Raw genomic sequence first — 26,689 nt, forward strand, 5'->3', positions numbered from 1 at the left:
TAACGTATTTGCCAGATTACAAAGCGAGCGGGTTCCTGCTGTTTTTCTTAAAGGGGAGAGCTGATACACCGAGAGAGGCTGGCACAGAGGAAGAGCAACGGAACTATTAGGCCGCTAGGTGTAGTATAATAGGGAAGCCGGTCTGATTCGTTAGTTTTAGTCAGGCATCGGTTGGCACGCCTCTGACGAAGTTAACCTGCGAGTCCGGCATGGGAAGGCCCCCTCGTGACGTCATCGCACCCGGCCTGCACCGTGCTTGCTTGCGGGAAGAGGGCGCGGGGCTGGATGGGGGCTACGGCCCGGCTAAGGCGTGGGCGGAAGGACCCGGCCGACTAAGGGCGGCTCCTCTTCGCCTCCGTGCTGGACGGGAGCGGCGGTAAGCGCTCTGCACGCCCCGCTCGCTCTGCCCATGTGCGCCCCGGGGGCGGGGGTGGCCTCAGCCGGGGCCGGCGGCTTCTCTGCCGGCGCTTGAGTGGTCGTTTCCTTCTCCCGCTTCTCCCTCAGAGCCCGTCCCGCAGGCCCACTTCGCTCGCTCCTGTGCAGAGCGGGAAGGACGGCAGTGAGAGGAGCCGTCTGTGGGGGGGAAGATGTCTTCTGGGCTGAGGACAGCCGACTCCCCCGCCTGGAAGCGCCACATCCTGGACCAGCTGAGGCGACGGGACCGGCTCCAGAGGCAGGCCTTTGAGGAGATCATCGTGCAGTGTGAGCCACGCGTTTGGATAGCCCTTGGAAGCGCCGGGGGTGGGTGGGTGGGGAGGGGTGGAAAGTGACGCGGGAGCGATCCGAGGGAGAAGAATGGCGTGGTTGTTGTGATGGCCTGGACAAAACTGGCGCTTCTGCTTCTTGGACTGTGGTCTCTGGGTGGCTGGATTGCCCTTGGGGTTCTATCTGGGACAATGGCCTTTGCAAAGTTGGACGCTAAGACCTGGGATTTCTGATTCGTAGAGTGCATCTCTTTGCCCTTTTTTTCTTTTCCGAACTTGGCATCTCCAGTACCAGATCGTATCTATGTTTGAGTCCAGTTCTGGATGGATTTTTGATGGATTCAAAATAAAATGTAGATCATTGTCTGTATGAACTGGTGGTAGCTTTTGGTTTTCAATTTGCCTTTGTTAAAAAGCTAGTTAGTGTACTAACTGTAAGAACGGAAAAAACTTTTCTGGGGGTACTCATTTACAGTCTGTATGCACAACAGAAGACACGTGGATGATTTGCAAGAGTTGCCTGATTGTGTTATCCCTAAGAACTTCAGCAGAACAGGAGGGACTATTTAAGGGACCTTGTTGCACTTTTGAGCATCTTTGAAATTAAGGGTTTTAAGGGGTTGGAACACCATCCCTATGAGGAAAGGCCAGGGAGTTTGGGACTTGTCAATTAAAAAAGAGACAGTTGGGGGGTATAATGAGCAGGGACAACTTTTGGAGTTAATGATCAGTAGATTCAGAAGGAATATTGAACAAAATAAAATATTTATGCGATGAGTGACTAAAGGGAATCTCCACATACTGAAGTAGTAAATTTATGAATGCCATTGCCAAGAGGCAAAATCTGCCAAAGATCTCATCTTGTATGACCTGCTGTTGGCCTACCATCATAATTGGCTGACCACTGTGTGTGATAGGATTGGCAAATTCAGCAACTGCCTGTACACGTATATTCTCCATTGTGACCTTGATACACAGTTAATAGGGCAGTATGGTAATAAAATGGTTCAGATAGAGACCGTGGTTCAGATAGAAAGTGCTGTGTACTCTCTGCTATGCATATGCCCCTACTGTGTAATTTCTGCATTATTTAATCTGCCACATTTAAAGACATATATTGAATTTCAACTCTTCTTCAGATTTCTGGAAACCAAACTTTTGCATTGTTTATTGAATGCCCCACCCTGTTGATTGTATGGACTTGCACTGTGTAATCAGCCTATGCTCTCAGTAAGAAAGGGCTATAAGTATAACATATATAAATAATAACTGAATGTTTAGAGCGTATTATTTTATATTATATTTGATTATTTGGTTGGTTTATAATACAAATATTACAATAGTTAATAATTGTGTTCTTTGTTCAGAACTGTAAAATTTCTGTTTTGTTTTGCTCTTCTTTAATGGAAATCCTTTTTCCAATAGATAACAAATTGCTGGAGAAGTCAGATTTCCATGCAGTACTGGCTGACAAACTACAAGCTGAAAAATATGATTTGCCAAGCCGGCATGAGATCAGGTATTTGTCGAGAAGACCAGTAAAGATATGAGTCAGTACGTTATCTATATATAGAAGAAGTAAAGCAGCATCTGTAATATTTTATGTGTAATTCTGACCACTGATATAGTCTTGTCTGTGTACAAGTTAACTCAAAGTATGTCTAACTGTCTTGATATTTATAGCTTGATTATAGCCTGAAAGTGTATGCTTTCAGTTCACTTGGGCTTTTCCCCAAGTAAGTCTTGCTCTCAGCAGGAGATAAGATGGTGATGCCTTGTTTCTTAAGGTCCATAGATCTGTAGGAATTGCAAGCTCTGATCTTTAGAGATCAGTTAACCTATTGTTGATATAACCACCCAATATCTATAAAACCACAAATGTACAGAAAATGTAAGCTTCTAAGGAGAAGATTTTAATACAGGGCATCACTGACATGATCTTACTACCTTAAGAATTTACCATGATTATTTTAAAATAGTAATTAGTGGTTTGTGCTACAAGTATGAATTAAAAATTAAATTTCAATGAAAAAGATTTCTGGGATTGTATCATCAATGAGATATGATTGGAAATGCTGTATGTATTAGAGAGACCAAGCATTTCCTCTTCTTTTCCTTTCAAAAATTCCAGTCCAGGACATGATGGTACAAGGAATGATGTTCACTTGCAAGAAATAGCCCAGCTAAGAATTAAACATCAAGAAGAATTGACAGAGCTACACAAGAAACGTGGCGAGGTTAGGATTACTTTGTCCACTGACATATTCTATTTCAAGAGGGTTCTTTTGTAGTAGTGTTTGCTGTTTTTGTTTTCTATGGCAGGGGTAGTCAACCTGTGGTCCTCCAGATGTCCATGGTCTACAATTCCCATAAGCCCCTGCCAGCAACCTCTGGCAGGGGCTCATGGGAATTGTAGTCCATGAACATCTGGAGGACCACAGGTTGACTACCCGTGTTCTATGGGATTCAGCAGTATCTCAAATTGAAATGTTTGTGTGCATTTCATTAGGCAGTGAGTTATGACTCTTGCAGCCTCAGCCACACTTTTATCCTTGTGTGACAGTTCAAAATGCATTCTGATAGGTACAGAAAATGTGTGAATGTATTTTTATTAGGATTCATCCCTTATGTGTTTAAAATTGTTTCCTGTTGTTGTCAGGATGCTGGAAGAGTGGGTTCTGCCTAATTTTGAGGTTTATTTTCTGGTCACTCTTGAAATACCCCAGACTCTTCGCTGGAAGAGTTTAAAATGCCATAGGCATGTAATTACCAAACATAAATAAGGGTGGCTTTATGTTTGAAATATCTAAAGTATGGTAGTATGTTGACGGTTGAATAGCTTAGTGTCAGATGAGAAATCCCTTGTTCTAAAAATATATAATCTCTTATAAATGTCATAATTGATTTTTGTGTTCTTCAATTGTTTGATTTATTTACTGCGGCGGGGTTTTCTGTGTAAATGCACATATGCTAACAATGTGACAGTGATTGTTGGTCCTAAAGTACTTCTTAAAACAGTGTTTATTTTACTCACTAAGGTAGCTTTTGTCTTTATAGTTGGCTCAATCTGTGATTGATCTGAACAACCAAATACAACAGAAGGACAGGGAAATGCAAATTAACGAAGCAAAGTGAGTAGAATAATTTTTTTTCTTCCCATAATTCATTCTAAATACTAGAAACCAGCCTGTTGCCTTCTTGTTGGAATTTCATGTATTGGTTGCTTCTCTTGAAGGATTGCGGAATATTTGCAAAAGATATCTGAGCTAGAAACAGAATGCCAGGAACTGCGCAACATGCTGCAAGATCTTGAACGAGCCAATCAGACTCTTAAGGATGAGTATGATGCTCTTCAGATCACCTTCACAGCACTAGAAGAGAAATTAAGGAAGACAACTGAAGATAACCAAGAACTGGTGACTCGTTGGATGGCAGAGAAGGCTCAGGAAGCTAATCGTCTCAACGCAGAAAATGAGAAAGATTCAAGGTGTGATAGTAGCACTGTGCTCTGAGTAAATCATTTTGAATATGAATATTCAAAGGCTCGAAGCCCCTTTCTTCCTTTGATTCTATGTAAGAGAAGCTTACTATGTAAGTAACTATGTAAGAGAAGCTTCAATAAGTTTTCAAAGTCTTATGTGGATGAATAGTAATGGTATTGATCATAGTTTTTTATTTATAAAATTTATATCTCACCTTTCTATTCTTACAAGGGCCAGCAAAGCCACCCAATACACAAGAAACATATCATTAAAACAAAAGCAGAGCTAAATATTTACAAAGACATTAAAATATTGATCAGGAATAGGAATTACTGAGGAAATGCCAAATGAAACAAAGAAGTCTTCACTTGCCAGTAGAAGATGGCAACAAAGGGGAAGAAAGGGTTCCATAGTTTTAGTACCATGACTAAGGCAGCCCTCTCCTGGGCTGCCACTGCATAATCTCAGCATGTGGGGGCACCTGAAGGAGAATCACCAAAGACTACCATAGCAGTAAAATGGATTTATAAGGGTAATCTAGTATCCTGGTTGTTTTCTAATGACTAGATGCAAAATATTTAAAAATACTGTTCCAACAAAGTTGATCTGAATGTGGGTTAGTTAAAGCTGGTTCTCATAATGCATCAAGTGTCTGTAATAGGGTACCACTTCTTCCTGTCCAAGTGCTCAAATTAAAATGACATGGAAAATCATGCCAGAACTGGATTAATTGCTACTCAGTACATTTAACAACTCACTAGCAGTTTCTATCCATGTGAAAGCTTTCCAGGGTAGATAAGGAGTTCTTGTGTGGACAAGAAATGTATTCTGTGTATCACCCTTTGAAATGTTTTCTGTATCCAAATCTTCAAAACAAAACTTACTGAAGCAACAAGTCTGTGGATTAGCACTTCTGAGTGTGTGCACTTAACTCATTATGGTCTTTCGAGTGTGTTTTTCTGGTTACCATTTTACAGCACACTTGAAATTCACCTTCCAAGAATTTAGCAGACTGTGGCCATGTCGATGTGGAATTTCCCAGCATTTTTGTTTCTGTCCTTATAGAAGGCGACAGGCCAGACTTCAGAAAGAACTAGCAGAAGCTGCCAAGGAACCATTGCCAGTCGAACAGTAAGTTATCCCTCATCTGTTCAGCTTTTAAAATTTGTAGCAACTGTGATAAAGGTACTTAATTTGGCCAGTCAGAATAGACAAGCAAGTGGTTCTGCTCATAATCTCTGTAATCAGGTTTGCATTGTTTCATCACAAAAAAGAATTAGGGAGGTACTGGGAATTGCATTAGTTTAGTTAAAAAGTTGGAATTTAGTGTGGTTTATGAGGAATCATAGAATAATAGAGTTGGAAGGCACCTCCTTGCTCATCTAGTCCAACCCCCTGCTCTGTGCAGGACACTCACAACCTTATTGCTCATCCACCGTAACCTACCACCCCCTTGAACCTTCGCATCCACCTTAGTGGATAGCCTTAAGGAAAAGGAGCTTTAAAATGTGTTTATCTTCCCTCAGAGGCTTCTGTTGAGAGGGGAAGTTTCTGTTGCACCCTATTAGTATTGAACATTTATATCACCTCTGTCCCAGAATGGGCTCGAGAAAGTTTAATTTTCTTCCCCCTGAAATCTCCACCTGCCTCACACAAACTTGGTATCCAGCCAGTGCCTTCTATCTGTGTCTGTTCTACATGGTGATTTGTGAAACAGTGTTTCTTTTGACTAGGAAAGTTAACAGAACACTGCTGGTCACAGTTTTGCACGCTAATAAAAGTCTTTACACGCTAATAAAAGTTACCATATTACAGAGCCTTAAGCTGGTTTTCCTTTATTTTTCTTTTATATGGAGAGTGCTCAGTAATCACAGTTATTTAAAAGCAAATTAGTATTTAAAAGCGGTTGACTCCCAGCTCTTCCTCCTGATGGATGACCTCCCTGATTCTCCCCCAGAAGCATTAGCCATCTGCTCGGAAGCAGTGACAAGGTGGCTCTATCAGAGTCATCTGAAGCTCAGTCCTTCAAAGAGGTCCTGTGGCTGGGCAACCTGGATGGAGTGCAACTATCAGTGGCTCACTTTATCGGGAACCTGGGCGTGATCCTGGATGCTTCTGTCTCCATGAAGGCCCAGGTCACAAGAGTAGTGAGCATGGCATTTTACCACCTTCACCAAGCCAAACTACTAGTGCCCTACTTGGCCCTGGAACACCTAGCCACAGTGATCCATGCAGCACTCAGCTCCAGGCTAGACTTCTGCAACTCTAAGCAGGCCTACCTTTAACTTTGATCCGTAAAGTGCAACTGGTCCAGAATGCAGTGGCCAGGGTCCTCACAGCAACGCCATGGAGGTCCCACATCTGGCCTGTCCTCCAACACCTGCGCTGGCTACTAATCAAATTCCGGATCAGACTTAAGGATACCTTCAGGGCCATATACAGTTTGGGCCCAGTGTACCTGCCTACACCCCTCAAAGAGCCCTGCGCTCCGCCAACTCCAACTGGCTAATGATTCCTGGCCCCAAGGACGTTTGTGTGACCTCAACCAGGGCCAAAGCCTTTTCTGTCTGGACCCCACCTGGTGTAACAAATTCCCAGAGATCAGGTCGCTGATGGAACTATAACAGTTCCGCAGGGCCTGCAAAAGGCAACTCCTCCACTAGGCATTCGGTTGAGGTCTAAACAACACCTACAGGGTCCCCAATCCTCTCTCCCTTGAAACCATGCAACTGATTTGGCATGTTAGATTGTTCACTCTTAGAATGTTATTCTCGGTTTATTGTTATTATACTATGGTTATATTTATATATATATATATAATAAATCATTTTAATGTATTGTTCTGTTACATTCTATGTAACCACCCTGAGCCTTAGGGGAGGGCAGGATACAAATGTGTAATAAAACAAACAAACAAAAATATGAATGTCAGACTGGCTGGAAATGGAATTAAACAGGAAGTCAAGGGGCACCTTAAATACAAACCGAATTTATACCAGGATGAGCTTTCATGAGTTAAAGCTCACTTCTTCAAATGCTAAGGAAGCATAGATATGAAAGTCCATGTTGGAATAAATGTTGTTAATCTTCAAAGTTCACTGTTGTTTTGCCACAATAGACTAGCATGACTACTCCATAAAAGACAGAACCATCCATAAAAGATTTATTTGTTTGAAATTAGCACATTTTACGTTACTTGAATATATATCCCATCTTTTCCTGAAGCTTCAGGCATCTGTTCAATGCTTCATTTTGCAAATACACTAAAAACAAGTAATTAAAAACAAACAGCATCATAGTGTTTCCAGTTAGAGTATCATCTTTTAATGCTATTTTGATTATAGAGAGAATGGTGAATTTCTGTGCATGGGAAGTTTTTTCCTGCTTTACTTTCTAGGAAGGAAATGTTTCATAAGGTTGTAAGAAGAAAATACCTGAATTTCCTTTAGCTCTCAAATGATCCAAAAGAAGGCATGATCTTGTTGTTCTTCAGGGACGATGATATTGAAGTGCTTGCAGATGAAACTTCCGATGCTACTGAGGATACATCTCCAGTGCGTGCTGTCAGCCGGACAGCCAGGTAAGAAGGGAATAGAAAAGAATGAAGATGTTCTTTTCCAGAGAGGGCTACAAAACACTTTGGCAGAGAGGGAGGAACTGTAGCTATCATTAATAGCACAACTATGTGAACTCCCTTCGTCTGTGGCTTGAAATGGGAGATACACGAGAAATGCATGAAAGTTAGATCTTCTTGCACTGATAAACTAAAGAAGTCATTACTAAAGGGTGGTCAGAAAAGGAGACATGTTAAACATCTCTCATACCTAGGCTTCATTAAAATAAAATGGAGGTAGCTTGTTTGTTGCCTACATGCATTGGTTGAACAGGCAAAATCCAGAGAATTATGCCTGTGGTATTCAGAATGTTAGCAGAAAACTGTTCCAGATCTTTGGTATGGGAAATGCCTCACCATTTTCATTACACAATTTCTGTATAAATCCTTTGTGATTTTATTAGAGTTAATATTCATCTGTCAGTCTCCCCCAGGGAACCAGAGAGCATGTGCTCCTTTTTCCAGGACCCGAAAGAGTTCTGCAAGGCCAAGCATTCAAATGCTGCCCATTCCATGGTACTCTTCCAGTTCAGAAAAAGGCATGATGTGGAGCTGTTCTGCCCTAGGCTAAAAGTCCAGCTTCCTGTCACCGCATCAGAGCACTGGGAGAGTCCATCCCTCTTATTCTGGATGGGTCAAGCGTCTTATGGTGGTAGCTGTAGTGCATGAGACAGGCTTTCTAGGTATCTGTAAGAATGGATTGGTAGAAAAAATTGAATGTCTGTATGAATCCTGAGAATCACAGTGAAAATGGGCTTATTTTCTTTATGTACTGTTAAGAAATAAGGAACTAGTTTTCAGTCCCGTGTTGATCCCTGAGAACACCTGAATAGAAAGCACCGGTATGCATCCAGCCTCCCTCCTGGGGTAATTGTTCTCAGTGCCCAAAACTTCAGTTCACCCTAATAACTTGCTCCGCCCGTCAATTCTATTCTCGAGATCTTAGATGATTAAGGTGCTTCTATTATTGTTTTGCTCTTATCCAACGGAATACAGTAACGTTGGCCTATGTGAATGTTCTTATTTCTGCAATCTCAACATGATTGGTCTTCTAGACTGTCTTGTGGTGATTGATTTTCCATGGTGAATTTGGGCCTTGAGGAGGAGGATTGTTCTTCCTGATGCATGTTGCAGGCTATGTGTGTTTTGACTTCTGCTTGAACAATTAAGATTTAAATCTGTCCTCCCCTCCTCTTTAGTAAGCGACTTTCCCAGCCAGCTGGAGGCCTTCTGGACTCTATCACTAATATCTTTGGGTAGGTTAGAATACATTTGCCTCTTTTGTTACATAATTGGTTCAATATACACCACTATTTCAGTGATTCAAGGAATGCAAACACTTGTCTTTATGTCAGCCTTTTTTCCAGCTTTTGCCTCTTCTTGTTTTGTTTTTGTTTTGAACTTCCTGTTCCTTCTGCTGTTTGCTGACCTCTGACTTTTCCCTCCAGTCTGTCTGAGTCTCCCCTTTTGGGACATCACTCTTCTGATACCGCCAGGTGAAAATTCACTTGAAATTATTCACATTTACTCCAGTATGTGAGCCAGGGATGTTGAAATAATTGCATTGTTTGACATATTAGCAGCAATTAAAAGCTTTCATTGATGTAAAAAAATGCTTTGGACTTCTCAGTGATTATGCTGTGGCCAGTCACTGTAGTTTCCTCATGCATTAAGAGGAAGATCCGCCTTGAGACATGAGGAAGGACAGGATATAAATATGTGAATGAATAAATAAAATTAGTTAAATATCTAGGAGTAGTGATGCAGTGTGAGCTTTTTATATAGGCAGTTCTGATAGCTTGTCTCTTTGAAGTCTTCTTAGATTACTTTGTATGATTAAAAAAATAAGCACTGTTCAAAATAGCTTGGTACATTGGTGAGCCCAGAATCAGCTCATTTTAATTTAGGGATCCACAGAGCTGCTGTCAAGTTATCAAGCCCCCCCCCCCCCTCCCAGTCCAGTATCATTAACCTATCAGGGTATATGGCAGTTGGGCCTGTGAAAGTTGGGGTAATCTGACAGGCTTTTATGGCCACTGTATGGAGTCCCAGCTATGCAGTAATGTCTTGTGGGGTGCAACCATCAAGCTACCATAAAAGTCCAAGGTGGGCCTGAGTCTCTGCACCCCTTCTTACCTCCCCCCCCATTCTTACCTTATTGTGTAGTTGAGATTATCCCTGTTCTTTCCCCCACCCATAATTGAGAAACAAGATTTCTTCTTCCTTGTGCTTCTGTGTTTATTGTGTATATCTTTTCCCAGGAGACGCTCTCAGTCCTCAATTTCCGTCCCCCAAGATAATGTTGATAAACATCCTGGTGCAAGCAAAGATGTGCGAGTCCCTACCACTGCAGTGTGTGTTTTTGTAAGTATGTTTAGGAAATGACTTAAAAAAAAGCTACTTTGGAATATGTCCCCATTGAGGCTATATGTCGCTTTAAGCAACTTAAAGTAGGTTTTAGCTCCAAAAACAAGTCAGAGATTCAGATTAGTTATGAGATGTCTAGAGGTCAGTGATGATAAGAAGAAGTACTGATTGCACTACAGTTACATACCCGTAGCTTTCTCAGCTCCCAGCAGTATATTTCTTTTGCTCTTATCTCATGTTCCAGTAATGTTATGAGATATTATGAAGCTGCTGATATTACATGGATGATGTTGGTACATGTTACCCACAGTACTGGAGGCTTTGTATCAGCTGCCATCCAACATAGTCAGTCCCGGAGCTGTCAGTTTCGGGTTGTCTTAATGTGCATGATCTTCGGTTTTCAAGCTGAGACCTCCTAATTTTAATTTTGTTGTTGGCAGAAGGGATTCCGTTTTGTCTCAATAGCAGTGTTCTGTGTGATTTATATGTGATTGCTTTTATTAGAGAAGTCACATAAAATGGCTTGGAAAGAACATGCGTGTGTATATACAGGCATACAGGTCCCCCCCCCCCCCCCACGCCAGTAAAGGTTAAGAAGAGAAGCCTCTCATCTAGAAAGGCTGGGTTGATTTCCTACTCCTGCACATGCAGCCAAATGGGTGACCTTGGGCTAGTCACAATCCTGTTAGAGTTGTTCTCACAGAGTACTTCTGTCAGAGTTCTCTCCGCCCCACATACCACACAGGGTGTCTGTTGTGGAGAGAGGATGGGAAGGCAATTTAAGCCACTTTGAGACTCCTTGGGATAGTGAAAGCCAGGGTATAAAAAACAATTGTTCTAATTTATTAATAAGGGGAAAATGTAAATTGCACAACTAATTATGTAACTTGGGTGTTTACTCCCTTAAACAATGTATTTATGCAGGCTACTGAATTTATGTAGGCTACTGGACAGCTGACAAAGCAGATTTATCTTCCCTGATATTATCTATAATAATTGTGGTGTATGTCTCAATTCTTCTCCCCACCTGCCTGATAGGATGCTCACGATGGGGAAGTGAATGCAGTCCAGTTCAGTCCTGGCTCTCGGTTACTGGCAACAGGTGGCTTGGACCGGAGAGTAAAACTCTGGGAAGTCTTTGGAGGTAAGCTACAATAAGAGGAAGCGCGCCGTGAGAAATCATTGTGGTTGGCACATTGTCAGTTTCCTCCCATTGTGGAAGGGAGCTCTGACTCATAAAAGGTCCTACTGGAATAAATGTTGTTGGTCTTTCCTGTTTCGGTTTGCCACAACAGCTAAACATGGCTATCTCATTGAAATCACATTGGTCAGTAAACCAGTCAACTTCTCCACAGAGATAAGACTGCCCCTGCAAAGGTGCTAAAAATGCATTGTTTATCCTATTAGCTTTCATTATGGTATCATCTGTTGCAAGGGAAAGGGAATGGCTTGTCCCCTAACCCTGCAGCTGCATAGGAGTGTTTCTCTTACTCCCTAATCTCTATACATGCTGGATTGTCCAAAAAGGTAGCATTGGCTTATTGTCTACTCAGCACAACTGCACTGACTTACTTACGTAATAGCTTTTGTTACTCTTCTTTGTTTTGTGCTTAACTATTGGAAGAAATTGAACTTCTAGCCTGTCTGTCCCAAAGAGAAGAATTATTTAGTATAGTGTTCACATCTATATAGCTCATACCCAACATTGTTACAAGCATTGCAATTTTCAAAAGTTTGTTACATTGTTTCATCATACTCCAATTTGTTTGTCTCGGTAGATTAAACTGTCTTCTTTTTTGTTCTTGAAGCTTTGAACTACCCAGAGCTGTAAAGAATGGGCGGTATAAAAATCCAAATAAATAAATAATAATTAAATAAATATAATGCTATAAGAATTCTTAAGTGATGTTTGGTTGGCTTTTTGGGCATATGAATGGCCAGTACAAAACCAAAAAGGGAACCAAAACCCAACCTAACTAGACAAGCTAGGAACCCGAAGGCTCCAAGGATAATTTTAAAATGTAAATATTTACTACAATAAAGTAAAGATAAAGGTATCCCCTGTGCAAGCACCGAGTCATGTCTAACCCTTGGGGTGACGCCCTCTAGCGTTTTCATGGCAGACTTAATACTGGGTGGTTTGACAGTGCCTTCCCCAGTCATTACCATTTACCCCCCAGCAAGCTGGGTACTCATTTTACTGACCTCGGAAGGATGGAAGGCTGAGTCAACCTTGAGCCAGCTGCTGAGATTGAACTCCCAGAGCTTTCAGACTGCATGTCTGCTGCCTTACCACTCTGTGCCACAAGAGGCTCTACAATAAAGTGTACAGTAAAGTACACAAGTCAAAATTAGGGCATCAGTAAAGTTACAGTTGTATTACTGCATATAATTCCACAACTACACATGGAACTGAGTTCAAACACATTTAAACCCAAAGGGTCTTCCTCAGGGGTCAAGTTATTTTAAAAGGCACTAATACAGAAAAATTTGGGGCTTGCTGGGTGATAAGGAAAGTCTGTGTGGTGCTGCTCCAACTAGTCTTCTATGTAGTATAAAAAATGTCCGGTTTGGAGCCCACAGTTTAAAATATAATTCCAAAGGCCCCCACTCTGCATTTGTCCAGCTCTCATTCGACAGTGCATTCTCATATGCAGTATACAATTGTGTTTTTATCAATGTTTTTAATTTTTGACTTGTGCACTTTATTGTAATAAATATTTGCATTTTAAAACTATCCCAATAGCTCAATCTTCATGTTCCTAACATTTGAATGGCCAGGTCTATGAATCAAAAGGAGGGTTATCTTCAGGTTGACTTGGTAGTTGGCCTTTTCTGCAGATATAGCACAGAACTAAGAAATGTTGAGAGCTGAAATCTCCTGCTCCAAACTTGCTTACTACTGAAGAGCATATAAGTTATTGTTGAATGCTATTGATTGTGGTTTCAATCATTTCTGTCTCAAATGTTTTCCTTTAATCAGGTTGAATGAAGGAAGCAAAGGAGTCAGTACTCTTCCTGACTGACAGTTCTTGTTTCTTTTCACAGACAAGTGTGAATTTAAAGGTTCCCTGTCTGGCAGTAATGCGGGTATTACAAGCATAGAGTTTGATAGTGCTGTAAGTATACATGTGGCCATTTTGATACCTGTTTTCTACCCCAGCCACATAGCTAAATGTTGCACAGAATATTTCTGGGGAATGGCACCATTATGTAGAAATAATGTTGTGCCAAGGAGCTCGTTTGGTGAAGCATTCCTCTGAATTTCACTTTACAGAGAATCCCTGAATTGGTTAGACTTTCTCTATGTACCTCATTGAAGCACAGTAAATTGTAGCTGGGCTTCCTTCCTGCACAGTAAATCTGAGGACATGGCAGAAGCTTCCACATCTTACAGCCGTTTTTCTGAGGTCAATGATGAACAGTAAAAGGTCTGATTGCCCAGTGGTTTGCCTGTTTTACCTTCACAACTCCCAGCATTTTCTCTTCCATCATGCTCTAGAAATGCTATGATGGGGTCACCATTTGCTGATAAGTAGTGATATACTCAGCTGGTGTTACCCAGAGTCGTGGGTAAACACTGCTGAAATTGCTGTCCAACATAAATAGATACAGGAGTTTGAGGTATTGGCTCTGTACCTGGGTATCTGATCTGAAAATTTTAGCTGAGACCTCGTTTGGACCAAAATAACCTTCCTATTCTTCAAGTAAGGGACATTGGCAGAACAGATGTGAAGGTGGGAGTGGAAGAAGAGACCCTGGAATGGGGAAATGTTAAATATAGATAAGACTGCACAATGTGTGTAAAGCATTGTCAAGATGCTTCTGACTTATGGCGACCCTATGGATTAATGACCACCCGTTCATCCTATTGCTCAGGCCTTGCTCAGGTCTTGCAAACTGTGGGTTGTGGCTTCCTTTTATTGAGTCAGTCCAACTATTTGAACTTCCTCTATTCCTGCTGTCTTCAGCTTCTCTTAGCATTATTGTCCTTTCCAGCAACTCTTACCTTCTCATGATGTGACCAAAGTACGATGCCTCAGTTTAGTCATTTAAGCTTCTAGTGAGAGTTCAGATATGATTTGACGAAGAGCCCATTTATTTGTCTTTTTGGTAGCCTGTCATCTTGGTAAAATGATCTTCCAACATCACATTTCAACTGAATCAATTTCCTTCCTGTCAGCTGTCTTCAGTGCATAGAAGTAGGGAATATTATGGTATGATTTGTCTTGATCTTGGTCACCAACAACACATCTTAGCACTTCAGAATCTTTTCTAGCTCCTTGACTGCCCTTCCCAGTCTCAATCTCCTTTGATTTCTTGGTTGCAGTCTCCCTTTTAGTTGATGATTGAGCCCAGGAATGGAAATTTCAGTTTTTTCATCATCAGCCTTAAATTGTATAATTCCCCAGTAGTCATTATTTGTGTCTTTGTGATGTTCGGCTGTAATCCTGCTTTGACACTTTCTACTTTAACCTTCAGTAAAAGTCATTTAAAGACTTCTTTGCTTTCTGCCATTAATGTGGTGTCATCTGCATTTCTCAATTTGTTTATGATCTTTCCACAGATTTGCACTCCAGCTTTGTCTAAATCTAATCCCATTTTCCTTATTACATGTTTTGAATATGGATTGATTAGAAAGGGAGATAAAATATAACTTCTCTGACACCTTTGCCAGTTGGAAACTGCTGTTTTCCATATTTTGTGCATAGTAGGAAAAAGCATAGTAGGAAACATAGCATTATGTCTATGCTATGTCCTGCATGAGAAAGCTTAGAAACAAGGCACTGGGACATAAAACAGCATGACATTAAAACTATATATAAAACAGAAGCAGACATTTCATAGCTGGTGAGAGAGAATCTCTAAAATATGTGTTTTGTCCTGGCACCTAAGAGAAAGTAAAATAGATGCCAGGTGAGTATCAAGGAAGGGAGCATTCCAGAGGTGAGGTGCCACCATAGAAAATTTCCCTTTTCTAATACTACCTGCCTCATCTCTGGAAAATAAGAAAGAAACTAATTGGAACAGAGAGATCGGGAAGCTTTGAATCTATGGAATAAGAGGTCATCAAGAAAGTATTAAGGAGCAAGTATAAATAATGTTAAGAATTGCTCACTCTCACACAAAGCATCAAAAAAGAATATGGGAACAGGAGAAGATTACATCAGTCATGACCAGAGAGTACCTTGACAGAGACTGCAAAGGAGACCAAGAAATACTAGTGGCAGCACTTGACAAGGCTCTGAGGCAATAGAAGAAACTTTGTTTAGGTATAGAACTGGCCAGATTGTTGTTCCAGAAAATGATTTTTTTGCTTTTTTAAATTCTTTTTGTTTTCTCAGGGTTCTTACCTATTAGCATCTTCAAATGACTTTGCCAGCAGGATCTGGACTGTAGATGATAATCGGTTACGGGTGAGTGTCCTGCCTGAAGCATACCTTCAGTGGTTGATTTCCCCTAGACCTGTAAGATGAAACGAAGTTAGAAACTTGCATGTAGGCACATTTATAAGTGGTCTGTTTCATTATTTTAGCTGACATTCTTCTGCCATGGCTCAGTGGTGAATAACACATGCTTTCTGTGCAGAAAATTCCAGGTTGAACCTCTGGCCACTGGGTAACAGCACTGGGAAAGGCCTAAGTCTTTAGAGAACTACTCATTGAGATGACAAAGAGCTGCTGGCTTGGTCCAATGTTTGGGCTTTGCAAATACTGTAATGTGTGAATCTGAGAAGGTAACTCTTTTGCAGATTCATATAAAAATTCATTAGGCTTAGCATTTGGTCTCCAACATTGCTTGGCCAGGTGAATCTCAGAACTGGAGTCTGGCTGCATTAGCCATCGTTTGTGGTTTCCCAGCAGTAACAGTAATTAAAAATTGACAGCTTCTCTTAAATGGAATCTTCATAGTCAATCGCTTTTCATAGATCTATCCTCCATGACTTGCCCATGTTAAAGGTACTGATGTGGCATTCATACAGGTTTTCAGGGTGCTTGTATTAGGAACAACCAGACCAAGCTTCCAACATCACAGACCAACAGCTTCCAAACTGGCTTTTTATACTTTATTATAATATTATATATCATATATATAGCTGGGCTATAGTGTAGGTAGAATAGTTCTGTACCTGATAGGGCACTGAAGGCTAGAAAGAGTAACTGTAGGAAATATTTTTTCACCATGTTGTGTCGATTTCTTTCTAGCACACTCTTACAGGCCACAGTGGAAAAGTCTTGTCAGCCAAATTTCTGCTGGACAATGCACGCATTGTGTCTGGGAGCCACGACAGAACCCTCAAACTGTGGGACCTACGCAGCAAAGTCTGTAAGGCAAACATTTCACAAGCAGACGTAGTTTGCTTTATAGTATGTTCCCAGAATTCCTTGTGACTGCTGGGCTCTCTGAATGTTCAGAACCACTACTGGTCACTCTTCTGCTAAAAGGCTAATGTTTACCAGGGCCAATGCAGGCTTTTCCCTTGCATGTTCAAAGTTTGATAAGGGCCAGAGCCCAAAGTTAGACAGTTGTTGTAGCCCAGTTGGTCTGGGCTTTTGACATTGGTTGCTATTGGAGTGCCTTTGTACATTGGCAAGAGGAAAATGGCCATGAATGGTCTGGTCTTGGTGCCTTTTAGAAGAAGACTCATATGTTGAACATTTTTGTTGACATTACTCACTTGACTGCTGCTTTTCTTAACATAAAATAACAGCTCTAGATCTCAATCAGTTTCTGTTTTATACTGCAAGGATCTTAGAGTAGCTACCGAACCTTTAAGCAGTAGAGCAAGAGAGCTGTCTTGTGCCTTCATAGATTAATGAATTCTTGGTTTATAAAACCTTCAAAATGGTGTTTTCATACCAGTCCTCTAGTTGAATCACTGCTTTACTGTAGTGACCAGCTTGGAGGGAAGATCACTGAGCTGTCATTCTTTTTACCCTCTAGATTCTACACATCTGTGTAGTTGGTGAGCTTTAGAAGCCCTCTGGGAAGTATTTGCATGAAAAATAATCAGTTGAGGTGACAGTACATCTCTGTGGCTTCCCATATTAGCATATTGGGTGGTTTATATGGCTGATGTTCTATACTAGTGTATAACTGCAGTTACAATGCAACAACTTCTGTGTAGATGCAACATTCATGTATTGCAAGTTTGAGTCCAGTGGCACCTCAAAAAGTTAAATTCTGGATATAAGCTTTCATGTGTGTGCACACTTCGTCACAAAAGCTTGCACCCAGAATGAAACTTAAAGGTGCCACTCGACTCCAACTTTGTTCTGTTGCTTCAGACCAACACCTGGTTCCAAAGTGGTATTGGGGTGATGGTGTTCAACTGAGATCTGAGCCTAGAGCATCGATCCACTGTTAGTAATTCCAATTTCCCCTGTGTGTTCATCTGTTTACTTTTAAGGTATAAAGACTATATTTGCAGGCTCCAGCTGCAATGATCTGGTCTGCACAGAACAATGTGTGATGAGTGGACACTTTGACAAGAAAATTCGCTTTTGGGATATTAGGTAAGCCGTTCTTTTATGGCCTGCTGCACTGAAAGACTCACAATAACTGCCTGGGGGGCATCTGTGACCATGGGGTTCTGCTAGGAATACATTAATATCTTTACATCTCTGCTTTTAGAAGGATACTTCTGCTAAGTGGATGGTTTAAAAACGAGTAAGCTCAAAACATGTCTGCCTTTCTGGCAAGTTCAGAGGAACTAGGCCAGAAGGTGGGGAGAAGCGAGTATCAATACATACATTTGTAGAGGGATATATGTTGAACAGGCCCATCTCTTATCCAGAGTTATATATGAAGAAGTGTGTTTAAGAGCCAGTTTGGTGTAGTGGTTAGGAATGCGGATTTCTAATCTGGCATGCCGGGTTTGATTTCCCACTCCCCCACATGCTGCCAGCTGGGTGACCTTGGGCTCACCACAGCACTGATAAAGCTGTTCTGACCGGGCAGTGATATCAGGGGTGCTCAGCCTCACCTACCTCACAGGGTGTCTGTTGTGAGGAGAGGGAAGGGTAAGCCGCTTTGAGCCTCCTTCAGGTAGAGAAAAGCGGCATATAAGAACCAACTCTTCTTCTTCTAAATCACTCAGAATAGTGAAATTTGAATTTTTTTGGCAAATAGAATGGGACTAAAGAGCAAGAGAGAGAGAACAGTTTCAGACAGAGGTATGTAACTTAAGAGCAGAATAATATGTACTGCTGAGGAAAGGAAAGAATGTGAAATCCCACTACCTTCACAAACTTTAACATAGTAAACTTGATGTGATTCTAGTGAGAACATTCCAAAAGAAGCAAAATTAGTTGTAGGCTGCAAGGATAATAGCAAGCAGGAAATACAGCCAGTTCCATAAACTATGTAAATCATGATGCTCACTTCATGGCTGTAATGCTTCAGCAAGGTGAGGTGCTCCTTTTCTCATGTGTTGCAGAATATTTATGTTGGTGCTCTAAAAGAATCTCTCCCTCTCTGTTTTGATTTTAGAACCGAGAGCACAGTACTAGAAATGGAACTGCTTGGTAGGATAACAGCTCTAGATCTCAATCCAGAAAGAACAGAGCTCCTTTCCTGTTCTCGAGATGATTTGTTGAAGATTATTGATCTTCGTGTCAATGCTGTTAAACAGACGTTTAGGTGAGTGTGAGTCTTAAGCACATAAGCTGGCTGTAAAATTACGAGAGTGTGTGTCCATGCACATACCAGCGTGTGCTGGAAGGGTGCTGTATCCAAGATGAAAAGATGTGCTAGGAGAAGAATTTGAGGTAATTTGCTGATTCCTGTACAGATTAGCAGAGGTGAGATATCTGTTTTGTAGTAGTTAAGCATCTGCTACTCTAAAAATAATATTTGAAAATTAATTTTATTGAATGCTCCATGTTTTTTCATTTTCTTGTCTAGTGCTCAAGGATTTAAATGTGGGTCTGACTGGACCAGAGTAGTATTCAGGTAAGAAACTCAACAAGCTCTTGATACATCCTCACTAACAGCCAGCGTGGTTAAGAGTGGCAAACTCTAAGCTGGAGAAGTGGGTTTGATTCCCCACTCCTCCACATGAGGGCTCCTGGGTGGCCTTGGGCCAGTCGCAGCCCTCAGAATTCTCTCAGCCTCACCTACCTCACAAGGTGCCAGTTGTGGGGAGAGGAAGGGAAAGTGATTGTAAGGCGCTTTGAGACTCCTTAAGGGGTATAAAAAGCCGCTTTTCTTCTTCTTCGTGAGGTAACTAATATTCTGTCTCTTGCTTTCCAAGAACAAATTCTACTTCTAGCAGCAGAATTTTGGCTTGCTTGTATGAATTGGGTGTCTTTTTTTTTCTTTTGCATATGATGACTAGATGGGTCTAGCTGGCAGGGTTCCCACAGTGAGAGATACTTCTTAATAAACGTACAGGTGTGGATTTTTCCATAATCAGGTTGATTAAGGACTTTTGTATGAAGGCTCACATGAAGTATGGCTCTCTTCTTTCACTTCAGCTGTATTTTATTACACTGAGCTGGTTAGAATCTCCCAATTTGCTGGGGTGGGGTGTGTGATTCCGAGAAGCCTTAGTTGACTTGCAAGGCTACAAGGTGTTTGCCCTATGTAAGGCACTCCAAACAAATGGAGAGTAATAGAAGGGATCATGGCTCTTTAGTAGACACCCTTTTTGCATGCAGAAGGTCCCTGTTCCAATCCTCAGCATCTGTAGTTAAAGAGAGTAGGGCGTGATGTGCAGGACTTCTACCTGAGGCCCTAGAAAGCCACTGCCTGCCATTCAGAGTAGAAGATTGTACTGACTGTAGATTAGACATCTGACTCATTAGTCATGTATTCAGTTCAACCCCACTTTTGTGCTGCTTTGTGACCAAATGTGTCCCCTTCCTTGGGGCAGAAAGGATGCTTGTACCCCTCCCCTTCCCAAAGAAAGCAAGCATCCCTTGATTAGTCTTTGTTCTTCAATCATGTAAGTTGATGTTGACAAAATGACACCAATTTTTTGTTCAGTACTTATAACATTGTTATATACATTGCTGTTTCTTTATCACCTATTATGGAAAATGCCAGAATAGTAATTTAGTAATTGAACTTGTATGTTCAGTAAGATAATAACCTATTTTTCCTTTACTCCTAATCTATGATTTTCCAGCCCTGATGGTAATTATGTGGCGGCCGGCTCAGTAGATGGGTCCCTCTATATTTGGAATGGGCTCACTGGAAAAGTGGAGAAGGTGCTCTCCAAACATCACAGGTGAGGCAAGATAGTAACTGAAGTCAGCTTGTCATTTAATGAAGTCTTTGAGGAACTCACAAATGGGAGATTCGTTCTGAATGATGGAGTAAGCTTTAGTTCTCCTATCACTAGAAAATGGCATTTCTTTCAGGCTGACCTTTGTACAGAGTAAGATGTCTGCAGGTGTCTTGGTTATCGTCCCCTTCACCCCATCTTATTTGAATGCTAAATATCATGCCCATTTCTTGTTTCTCTTTTTCTAGGGGGAAGGGCAAATCTTATGAGCCAGTTTGGTGTAGTGGTTAGGAGTGCGGACTTCTAATCTGGCATGCCAGGTTCGATTCTGCGCTCCCCCACAAGCAACCAGCTGGGTGACCTTGGGCTTGCCACAGCACTGATAAAACTGTTCTGACCGAGCAGTGATATCAGGGTTCTCTCAGCCTCGCCCACCTCACAGGGTGTCTGTTGTGGGGAGAGGAATGGGAAGACAACTGTAAGCCACTTTGAGCCTCCTTCAGGTAGAGAAAAGCGGCATATAAGAACCAACTCTTCTTCTTCTATGATAAATTCTATTTGTCCTAAGCTGATTGAGAGATCTTATCAATGAGTGTACAGGAGTGCCTCATTAGATAGTGACCTAATTTTGGGTTTGCCATTCTAACCGTATATAACCCTAGGTCAGAAGCAGTTCTTCACAATGAATTTGGGAAAACCCTGGTGTCATTTTCTGTTAATTGGCTTATACTAGCCATAGCTATTAACATGAAATCTGAGTGAAGAATTCTCTGCTCTGGCATGGATGATTTGGAATTTCTGACATCCACTACAGGTAAAAACAGACTAAGCATGAATGGCACAACAGTGCAGGAAATATTGAGTTGCTGAGGAATCACTGGTAAAATCAGATTATAAATTCCCTGAGTTACTGGTGGATTGAGCCAATCAATGTAATTGAAAAATCAGTGATAGCCATAGTCATAAGAAAATGTGAGAGGTTCAAGTAGCAGCACAGCTGTTGAAAAATTGGTTTTTTGGGGGGAAAATGGCGTTATTAGGACCACATTTAGCATGTCTCCAAGAGTACGTGGAGTCTCATGGATATAGACTGACTTTTGCGTTTTGTTTCAGCAACTCTATCAATGCTGTGGCGTGGTCACCATCGGGAGCCCATGTGGTCAGTGTGGATAAAGGAAACAAAGCGGTCCTGTGGTCTGACTTTTGATATGAAGGCGCAAGTGCCAGCATGCCAAAAACCTACTTGGGAGAGCAGAGGTCTGTGTCTGGACAGGATTGGCATTCCAGTCAGTGATCATTTGCTAAATGCATAGGAAAGAACTCTGATGCAGCAACTAAGGAAGACAAGCCCTTCCGCTCTAAAGGATGGTGCTGGGATGCGGCCTCTGTAAAGGATTGGGAGGAGAACCAATAGGCTTTAAGATGCACCGTTTGTGCACTGGAAAGAGTTCGTGCGCCAGAGAGCAGTGCCAAACGATTCCTTAAATAATTATGTAGAGCACTTCATGCTTTGGAGTGCTTGAGCAAGGTTCCTGTGTATACTGATGTTATGCATGTACTGTCATCCATGTTCTCTTCTGTGGATTAGCTAAAGATGTGAGCTGACAAGTCCTGAAGCATAGAAAGGGGTGGGTCTCAGCTGTGATAGTACCTGAACGAGTTCATGGTTTTGGCAGCTGTGTCCACAGTGCCTCAAGCACTTAGTGAATCACAGCTCCCTGCATTGACTTTGCGTGTAATTGGGGGAGCTGCCCGTTTTGCAGAGATCCTGCATCCTCCAAAGGCTTTCCAGGTAGCAGTGGAACAGAAGCTTTTTAAAATTTAGCCCAGTTTTGTCTTGGGTATTAATTGTGGGGAGTGACTGCTGCTGTGGTAACGAATGTATTAAAAACATGACTTGGGCATCAAGTATGTGATTATTTCCACTGTCCTTCCGTACCAGAGGCTCGAGCACAGAAGAGTGAGGGGAAATAGGGCCCTGAATGTAAATGTTCTGGTGCTGGCAAATCCAGATCACTTGCCTACGTGTGCAATATTCTTCCTGTGCTGGAGCTCTCCCTCTGCCTGCGAGCAGGTTTGACCCGTGTCTCCCGGCAATCAAATGCAGAGCATGGTCTGGGGAGAACTAACTTGTGCCGTTGTGCATATGTCCAACCAAACACTTTTTCCAATTCCACTGGGCCTCAAGACAAGCTACCAGCATTTAATTGCCTTTTAATTTGCACTTTAATTTTGCTTCCTTCCTAAGCTTGTTTTATATGGAAGTGTGTTCGTATTGAAGGGCAGAGGTGAGCAGGAATTCTCTCTGTTGGGTTCTCAGTAATGGACCTTTTAATTTTTTGAAAGCATCTGCTGAGTAAAACAGGACAAACCTTATTTATTGTATTAATCCGCCCTTTAGTTCTTAACTGATTATAAATAAACCTGTGTCCTGCTTCCAAACTCACAGCACTTTCCCTTCCTTTGTTCTTTTATCTGCTCAGGGTGGGTGTGGGCAGGGGAAATGGCAAAAGAGTTTGAGGCAAATTTGGCTGCGCAGCAGGTGCTTCGGAAGTTTTGGGATGATATGCTGCTTGGGGAAAGGGAGATGGAAAGCTTTTCCAAGAGCACAACAGGCTGTGCCAGCTGCAGTGGTGCCCACCAACATGACTCGAATCCAGTAGCACCTTAGAAACCCACAAGATTTTGGGGAAACGAGCTTTTGAGAGTCAGAGTTCCCTTCATCAGACCATAGCAAATGACTGCAGAGCAAGAGAGGTACTCTCTGAAACTGCCCAACAACTCTCCATTCTCTGGAAGTCATAAGATGGTGAAGGCAGGTAGCATCGTGCAGCCAGTTCTTCACTGCTCAACAGTAATGGTAGAACCTGCTTGAAAGGTGGCAAATAAGTTTTTCCATGTACTGGGAAAGGGAGATTAGGTCTTTACTTCTTTTGCGTGTATTGTGACCATGCGCAGGCATGCATATGCCCACATATACAGGCCCACGTATGAGGCTTAGGGTAGCTGGCAGTGCTTTAACCTTTGGTTTATTCTGCTTTCTAACCTTTCCTACACCACTCCAGGTGATACGTAGGCAATTGAAGCAAATTCAGCCGAGGACTAACCTTTGTTGGTGACCAGACAATTCCATTATCCACAGGACCATTCTCCTTTGATTCAAAGCTCTGAAGTGTCTATCTCCCAGCTATCTCTTTCCCACATGAGTTTTGTGTACCTGCTTTCCAAATCTGTATGTTCTCCTCTGAATAAGGGAACAGCCACCACAATTGACCTTGGGGGCCATCATACCTTGCCATCCTTTGTCAAAGAGCCCGCTTGGTGTAGTGATTAAGAGCAGTGGACTCTAATCTGGAAAGCCGGCTTTGATTCCACATTCCTCCACTTGCAGCCAGCTAGGTGACCTTGGGCCAGTCACAGTTCTCTCAGTGCTCTCTCAGCCTCACCTACCTTACAGGGTGCCTGTTGTGGTGTAGGCAATTGTAAACCGCTTTGAGACTCTTTTGGGTAGTAAAAAGGGGGTACAAAAAATCCTCTTTTCCTTCTGGTTGTATAAGAGCAGCTTAGTCATTGGATTGTGTGCATCAGTTTGGATGATGGAGGGGACAAGTAGTTGGTTGTTTCACTTCTTGGTGATGCAGCAGCTGGGTGGTGTGATAGTTGTTTACAGTAAAGATGGCATGAAAGCTTCAAATTCTCAGCCTTATAGACTCTTTACTGTTGCCTTCTACTGCAGCACCATCATGCATTATCAGTTTCTTGGGGTGAAATGAATCTTCAGTACAGCAGAAATCAGCATTCTTCAATCTGAGTAAGGACTAGGAAGGAGTAAATGGGTGGTTTAGGCAAACTGCTGCTGTGGTTTCCCCTACTGATAGGTCTTCTGCAGTCCTCCAGTATACATACAGCTGCTAGGAGCACCATGGGAATCTGAAATAGGAGTTAGCTGCAGTCTGCTTAAAACATGAAAGAAACCCGAGCTAGCTGTCTCATTGTGCTCTTTGGGAAGCCACTTACACAATCCCTCTGGGGAGGAACGTGGGCTGAACAGTGAGTGATGGTAACACTGAAAATTCTGCTGGTGTGGGCTCTTCCTTCAGTGTGAGAATTACAGGTCATTCATCTCTCTCAAACCACTGTACATATAACCCTGGCCAATCATGTGATTTATTGCACAGTGCTGTTGCAGAATGGGGAAGGAAATCCATCAGACTGGTACCGGGCCCTTTGAGAATATGTATGCAACAGCCTCTCACAATGACTGGTGCTGTATAAAAATTAGACTTTGCATAATTCTAGGTAAGATACTTGCTGCATGTGCTGCTAGCCTCCAAGGTATAACAAATGCACAAGACTGTTAAATCTGTTTTCCAAAGGAGGACAACTACAGGCTAGAGTCGGAGAGGTAAGGTGTTGTACAAGAGAGATTCAAGGTTCATGCTGGTTCATGAATTATGCCAGCGTAGACATAGTGGCAGCCTAGTGCAAGATTCCATGTAATGTCGGTCTTGTTATGGAGAGTACAAATTGAAAAATCATACTGAGCATGCAACAGTTGGGCCAATAAATATTGCCAATGTTAGAAATAGAAATTGGGGGAAATAGTAAGACATATTTCTGGGTATTCCTATTCTAAGTAACGAGTTTCCTCTTGGAAAGAGAGTTTGCATCAAACATGTTTAATGCATCATAAGTATGGAAAGATAGGCTTACCTTCAAGAGAAAGGTCATGACCTTCACACAGTACTGGGACTTTTTCCCAACTAACCTCAGAGACACAGCCACACTCTTAACATTAGATTACTAGCTATTATTCTTTATCAAATGCTTCCCCATTTTCCCCAGGCCTTTAGTGCTCTGAACTAGCCTCTTTCTCCACAATGCTTCAGCATTTTGTCTTCATAACCATCAGAAATAATGCACGCTACTGCAAATCTTTTTGGGAAATTGAGAAATTTGATTTTATTGAAAGTTGTGCAGGAACTTTACAAAGACATGAGTGGAAGTGGGAACCGTCATCCAGAGAGTGTCCAGAGGTGGTCAAACTGCAGTCCTCCAGATGTCCATGGACTACAAGTCCCATGAATCCCTGCCAGCAAATGCTGGCAGGGGCTCATGGGAATTGTAGCCCATGGACATCTGGAGGGCCACAGTTTGACTACCCCTGGTGTAGACAATGGGGCTGTGTCAGAGAAGACATGTTGATTTCTTGTGTCTGCTTGTTGGCACTTATATCTGCATAGATCAGTGTCCATGTCTACAGTAGTGTCCAATGTGTGCATATAGATGATTGATCTGTTGTCCACAGACAGCAACATCCATCACAGATTTATGGATATTGGAACAGTGCTCCTGTGTTACACTGTTCTGGTGCCCACCAGTTTTTCAGAAAATGGGCAGGACTCTTGTCAATCAGGGCTTCTGATCTAATTGGCTGTGCGCATACAAAGATTGCTTTGGCAACAGCTGCCACCACAGTGCAAGAATCTTTCCAGCATGATTGACAGTAAACTGAGTGTATGCAACAAAATACTTTAAAACAATATCTCTGTTTTAAAAGGCTTCCTGTTAAACAGTTTCTGTCTGGAATGTTGAAGACTTCCTATCAGAGTTAAGCATAAACCTTACTCCTTGATATTTTCTGTTCGGTTCTGTCTCCTGTGGTGGCCATTTTACAGTTATGCCCAGCATCCTATGTCAGAATTCCAAAGCTCCCCACAGGCTGAAAATATTTGGAGGTTCCTTTTTTTAGGTAAGCCAAACTCAAGGAGATGGTGGGTATTTCAACATATTTTCAATATCTGCTGGGCAAAGGGACAACTTTGATTCCACGTCTCCCTAAGAATGACAAAACAGATATGCCCAAATGTTGGTGAGAGATAACAAGTTAAAACTCTCTTAGTTCAGCTAGCTGGGGGAACTGATTCAGAGAAGGAGAGAGAAGCTTCAAACCAGCAGAGCAGCTCAACACTAAGAAAGTAAACCTGTAACCATCCTGAATGCCTGAACAGAGTTATGGTTCAAAAGTTCAAGTGTGGAAGGAATTTCGTATTCATCTAGCTGGTTCCCTTCAATGTTGTGCTTAAGCCCTTAAATAAATGTTAACTTGCTTTATTAACCCTGGCTGGATGTGTATGTTCTCAGGAAAAGACGCTTACACAGTGAAACTAAGAACTTAGTCTATATAGAGATATATGGACGAATAAGTAGTGGCAGTGTGAGCTTTGAAGCTGCATTTGAGTTTCAGCCTCAATAGCCTTGTGAAGTGTCTCCATGGACTGGCCTCCCCTGT

At 41.9% G+C, this 26,689-nt stretch overlaps 1 protein-coding gene and 2 non-coding genes across 5 annotated transcripts; all 3 read left to right on the top strand.

Annotated features, from left to right (window-relative positions):
- The first annotated feature begins 211 nt into the window (after positions 1 to 211).
- On the top strand, positions 212 to 22,843 carry ATG16L1 (autophagy related 16 like 1). 3 transcript variants are annotated; one of them, XM_077349306.1, is made up of 20 exons: positions 212 to 376; positions 505 to 702; positions 2,130 to 2,223; positions 2,836 to 2,941; positions 3,762 to 3,835; positions 3,940 to 4,191; positions 5,252 to 5,317; positions 7,680 to 7,766; positions 8,999 to 9,055; positions 9,248 to 9,295; positions 10,061 to 10,163; positions 11,205 to 11,310; positions 13,215 to 13,285; positions 15,512 to 15,583; positions 16,373 to 16,493; positions 17,578 to 17,683; positions 18,660 to 18,809; positions 19,074 to 19,121; positions 20,299 to 20,400; positions 21,511 to 22,843. In XM_077349306.1, the coding sequence occupies exons 2-20, from the start codon at positions 588 to 590 to the stop codon at positions 21,602 to 21,604; spliced, it is 1,872 nt and encodes a 623-aa protein (XP_077205421.1). In that variant the 5' UTR covers positions 212 to 376; positions 505 to 587; the 3' UTR covers positions 21,605 to 22,843. The 3 variants fall into 3 exon arrangements, with proteins under 3 accessions (XP_077205421.1, XP_077205422.1, XP_077205423.1); XM_077349307.1 differs by lacking the exon at positions 9,248 to 9,295; XM_077349308.1 differs by lacking the exons at positions 8,999 to 9,055; positions 9,248 to 9,295.
- Positions 10,307 to 10,579, top strand: LOC143844119 (small Cajal body-specific RNA 6). The gene has a single exon (XR_013233820.1).
- On the top strand, positions 13,576 to 13,839 carry LOC143844118 (small Cajal body-specific RNA 6). Its single transcript, XR_013233819.1, has one exon.
- Positions 22,844 to 26,689: the final 3,846 nt, after the last annotated feature.

The sequence above is a fragment of the Paroedura picta genome, chromosome 8 (assembly GCF_049243985.1).
Source record: "Paroedura picta isolate Pp20150507F chromosome 8, Ppicta_v3.0, whole genome shotgun sequence".
NCBI classification, from domain to species: Eukaryota; Metazoa; Chordata; class Lepidosauria; order Squamata; family Gekkonidae; genus Paroedura; species Paroedura picta.